General features: G+C 42.0%; 1 protein-coding gene across 6 annotated transcripts in view; it reads right to left on the minus strand.

Moving 5' to 3' along the window:
- Positions 1 to 3,725, minus strand: part of Btaf1 (B-TFIID TATA-box binding protein associated factor 1) — a 129,421-nt gene extending 125,696 nt beyond the window's left edge. For all 6 annotated transcript variants that reach the window (XM_023716153.1, XM_023716152.1, XM_023716155.1 and 3 more), the window contains exon 1: positions 3,439 to 3,725. In XM_023716153.1, coding sequence (XP_023571921.1) covers positions 3,439 to 3,452 — 14 coding nt within the window. In that variant the 5' untranslated portion in view covers positions 3,453 to 3,725. The remainder of the gene's footprint in view (positions 1 to 3,438) is intronic.
- Positions 3,726 to 5,313: the final 1,588 nt, after the last annotated feature.

The following is a 5,313-nucleotide window of genomic DNA, read 5'->3' on the forward strand; positions in this document are numbered from 1 at the left end:
AGGCACTCCAAAAACCAAAACACATCCAGTTTTCTCACAGCTTAACTCAGCAAGGGAGAGAACAGTTCATCAATTACAAAGTGTGACTAATATTATGACTGACAAATATATACTGTTGCAAGTAGCATGGATGAAATAAAATCTAAGAAGGCTTACAGAATAAAAGTGATACACAAATTGCAAAAAAAAAACTGTTGAAATTAGACTTGAAAGAGGACTTCCATAGATAAAGGGTAGATGATGAGACCGTGGATCCCAGGGAGGACAGGAGAAAGAGAGGAAGGAGGGGAAGGACAAAGATGTTGACATAAGATGAAACAGGAACCAGCTGACAAAGGATCAAATAAAATGTTTAGGAATCTGAACTAAGGCAACAGAAAACAAAGGGCTTTAAGCAGAAAAAGTCACAATAAAATTTTCACATTAGCAAAAATATGGCTGAAGTGAAGGTTAAAGTGGAGGAAGCTATCACAGGAAACAGGCAAATGAAAGAGGCTATTCTTGTAGACACCCTGGATTAAAGGACAGTAGCATGGAGGTCTATGGTAATTGATAGCACAGAAGAATTAAAGAATAAAGATCAGAAAGGAAGAACAGAGGAGTTGGATTTGGTAGCTGGCTGTATGGGAGACAAAAAAGCAAAATGGAAGACTATCCCTGGATCTGACTGATTTTTGAGACAGGGTCTTACTCTGCAGCCAAACTGGCCTCAAACTTCAGGTGGTCCTCCTGCCTCAGCCACCAAGGTCTCCACAAAATAATATAAAACATTAGTCTGTTTCCGAAAGCTTACACCAACAGGAGAGAAAGAAATTGGAATTGCAGGCATGCCCCACTGAGTATCTCCTAGGAGCCAGGCACTCCAAAAACCAAAACACATCCAGTTTTCTCACAGCTTAACTCAGCAAGGGAGAGAACAGTTCATCAATTACAAAGTGTGACTAATATTAGAGCCCAGCACTTGTGGATTTCTTCACCTAGCAAATTAGGGAATGATAGTACCAATTTAGCACTTCCTTTCTGTTAGAAATGCTTGTGAGGTCCTAAAAGTATTACAGTTTTTCTTCAGTTCTACACACAGATACGGTGCCAAAAATTTTTAATTTGATTTTGCCAAATGATTATTTATTGAACTATTGTCTACCTATTTTCTATAAAATAATACTAAAGAGCCTGGTGTGGTAGCCCTTAACTTTAATCCCAGCACTGTGGAGACTGAAGCAAGGGGATCCTCAGGAGTTCAACCTGGACTACAAAGTGAGTCCAAGGCCAGCATGAAGTACACAGTGAGATCATATCTTAAAAAAAAGTAAAATAAAATATATAGAGAGAAAGGGATCTATACATAGATACATATAAAATATTAAGTCTGTATTTCTAAAAGCATACAACAGGGCAGCCAGATGGCTTAGTGGTCTACAGGACCGGCCTATGCAGAGCACAGCAGCCAGGGTTCGATCTCCAGCACGCCATGCCAGCCCCGCACCCAGGGGCGCTGAGACCATGATTGAGACTAGGCATGGTGGCACAGGCCTATAATCCCAGCACTTGAGAGGCTAAAAACAGGAGGATCACTATGAGTCCTATCTACATAGTGAGACCCTGTAGACCCTGTACTAAATACATTCTAACTCCCCCCCCCAAAAAAAAAAACACTAAAAGCGTACACCAACAGGAGAGAAAGGAAGATTAACACAGATATATGCTTAGGGCATGCAAAAGGCCAGTTTGGAACTAAAATTTGTCATTCAAAGTTAATCCACAGATGTAAGAAAAATCAAACAAACCTGGTAATACCCTAAACACACAAGAGATCTCAAAATATATTCCTTGAACTTACCAAACACAAAAGTAGCTCTTTTAAAAGATGTGACAAATTTTTTAAAAGTAGTATTTTGGGAAAGTAAAAAAAAAAAAAAAAACCTACAGAAAAAAAGAGAACTACTCTTGGAAACCAGAAAAGAGAACAAAAGGAAGCAGCCTTCAAATTAAAAAAAAAAAAAATAAAAGTCATTCATTAAGAAATATTAGGTGTCCTAAGCTTTGTGTAAATAGGTGTTAAGCAGATAAAGTTTTTTTAAGGCTTTTTAAAATATTATCATTTTTGTCTCTATAATGTTCCATCCAATATTGTGAAAATGTACATTCTGTTCTAAGAAATACTTATTGTCTTAAACATTGTAACACCTAATAATATAGTATATTTACAATGTATATATAGCTATATGAATAATGTATTATTACTAAGATTATGAAGATAATCTTTGAGAGGTTTTTGGTAGCCTTTGAATTTCAATTGAGCTTTAATTTCTGTAAATTTAAAATAACACACTCAAGTAGTTTTTAGTTTTATATAACACAAAATTAACTTCCTTATATTGAATGGATTAATTTATGAAATAAAAGTTGGATTTCTCATATGGTTGTCTAGCAACTCCCTCCACCCCTACAGACCTCTTTCACACACTATTTCAACAGTTTTCTAGGAGTCTGCAAGGGACGGGTTATTCTCTTATAAAAAAGATAAAACTTTAGCACATAATGTACTCAAGCACGTGTTCAATTAATTATGACAAAATGAACAACTTTATTTTCATCATTTTTCTTCAGTCTATGATAAAACGACACAATTTTCATAAAGCTGCCCCATCAAAGAACTTGGTGAATCCTTCTGCTTGTTGTAATAACAGTGGGACCATTCCCTATCTACATTCACATAGAGCTACCAAAATCAAACCTCTCAAGTGTTTCTATCAGAAGATAAGTTTTCCTCCTACAGCTATAAAATTAAATGTCTCAGGAGTCTTTGTATAACTTTAGACTTTCCCACAATATTGGGGCAATATTGCAAAATAATTTAATGTTTCTGAGATCTCTTAAAAGCTGGTATTCATAATCTTTGTAAGATCACAGTCCTGTCAGTGGAATACTTACCGCTTAACAAAAGGAATTCAACTTAATAAAAAATACCTCAAGAAAGAACATACTCATAATCCTGCAAATAAAAACTTTTGGCATTAGATGGTCTATCAGGTAAGAATAATTCAAATCTCTCCTCTTTTGACAGTTACAACCAACTTTTGCCACGAAATGGAGGTTAGGGACCGGACTTACAATACTAAGAAAGGTAAGAGGCTTACTCTCCTAGAATTGAAAGAGGGAAGAGAAACCAAAGAAGAGAAACACGATGAGGAAAGAGTAAAAAGAGCTCTAACGTGCCAAGGGGGCTAGTTTACGAGGGAAAATCGTGAACTGATTTACCAAAAATAACCCGCGCCCAAACCCGCGAAGACCGAGGAGCAAACTCCGAAGTCTAGGAAGTAGGCGCGGAGTCCGTGACAATGAGGCGCCGCGCTCCTCTCGGGAAGTTGGGCCCTGAGAGAAGCCCGCGCCTCGCTCGACTCCTCCGCCCGTGCGCTCGTCAGCAGCAAGACCCACCTGGAGACTGCCATGGCCGGGCGCCGACGGTTCGCAGCTCCCGCGAGCTACGCGCCGCCGAGGCGCTAGTTTCCAGAGAGCAGAGCGGCGCAGGCCCAGGCCGCGGGGCTGAGGGGAGCGGCCGGCGAGGTGCGGGGCGTCCGGGCGCGGGCCCTCAGGCATCCGCCCCGCCACCTACCCAAACTCGTTCCCGCCACGGCCAGGCAACAAGGGCCACAGGCAGCGTCGGAGACCGCAGCGCTACGTCCGACCCGCACGACTTCAAACCGGGTGCCCCCAGCCCCGCTCTTTGCTGACGCAGGCGACGGCACGCCGGACTGAGCGTCAGCGCGCCGGAAGTGATGTCAGCTCGCCGCGAGGGGCTGTGCTCAGAGCGTGAGCGGAGGCAGGCCGAGGTTGCAGGCCTCGGCGTTCCGCGTCTGAAGAAAACGAACCGATAAGCGTTGCGCTGATCTGGAGACCACCTCTAGGCTTAAGACTGGGAAGGACTAAACCACGAAAATTCTCGGGTCTTAAGAGAAGAAGCTACGGTGAAACCTAAGTTCCGGAACTTCCAACGCTCTGATCCAGGTAATGATGGTGGGGGAGGAGTGAAATAAAAAAATAGAAACTCACCGATGGCGTTGAAGTTATGGTTAAATGTTTGCCATTGTTTGCCAGAAGTTCTAGATAGGTGTTGAAGAGGTCTTCTGCCCATGATTTTCCCAACTTTTACCCCCGTAATGGGTGATTGAAGCTAGGGCCGTAGGACAATGCCATAAATTTTCAGTTGTCCTACCAGGCCTTCCGTAGTTTGTAAAATTATAGCCGTGTGCGTTCACCCCTGCCAAGTTTTATTCCCTGATCAATTTTTGCTTTTGTTAATACCGTCATATTTCAGCAAACCAGATTAAAAATTTATAGGTTTTTTTTGTTTGTTTTTTGTTTTTTCAGTCCGGGGATTGAACTCAGGGCCTTGCGCTTGCCACGTAAGCACCTATTTTACTGAGCAATCTCCCCAGCCTTTTTTTTTTTTTTTTAAATAATGTGGTTAGTACAGGACCTCCCAGATCGGACTTGTAGTGATCCTCCTGTTTACAGCCTCGCAAGTACTGGACTTGCAGGCGCACTCCAAGATGCCTAGTCTGAGTCGCCGCCTCAGTGCACCCCGCGGGCGGGGCCCGCACCATAGGTAGGCGATCGAACCCCTGTCCCTGCCTCTACCTAAGCAGGCACTTTAATCCGCAGAGCTGTCTGGCCAGCCCTTTGGAAACTTCTAGTCTTTTTTGAAACTTTTTCTTTTTTCTTTCTTTCTTTCTTTTTTTTTTTTTTTTTTTTTTTTTTTTTTTTTGTAGCACACGCCTGTAATCCCAGCGCTGGGAAGGCTGAAAACAATATCACTACAAGTTCAAGCTGTATACTGAAGACACTGTACAAAATGCATAAATTCATTAGTTTTTTGTTCGTTTTTTTTTTGGAAAGGGTTTACAGAGGGTTAAGAGTCTCACTACTAGATCAGACTTGTAGTGATCCCCCTGTTTACAGCCTCCCAAGAGCTAGGATTACAGGCAAGCGCCACCATGCCCAGTCTCAGTTTGCCATCTCAGTGCGATCCAGGGGCGGGGCCGTCATGGCAGACCAGGGAGTTTTTAAACATTAGACTTTGAAATACTTTTCTGTCATATAGATCCTTATCTCTTTATTTTTACGCTAGCGGTTGAAGTAATGTTTCTCTGCTTTCTTCAAGCATTAATCTTCAAAAAGCACTTACTGTAATCCTCCTCTGTTTATAAAACATGTCCATTGGGCCAAGTGTAGTGGTGTACACCTTTAATCCCAGCACTGGAGAGGCTGAGACAGATTGCTTGAGTTAGAGGCCAGCCGAAGCTACATAGT

Source organism: Octodon degus, unplaced genomic scaffold, assembly GCF_000260255.1.
Source record: "Octodon degus isolate 3935 unplaced genomic scaffold, OctDeg1.0 scaffold00046, whole genome shotgun sequence".
NCBI lineage: Eukaryota > Metazoa > Chordata > Mammalia > Rodentia > Octodontidae > Octodon > Octodon degus.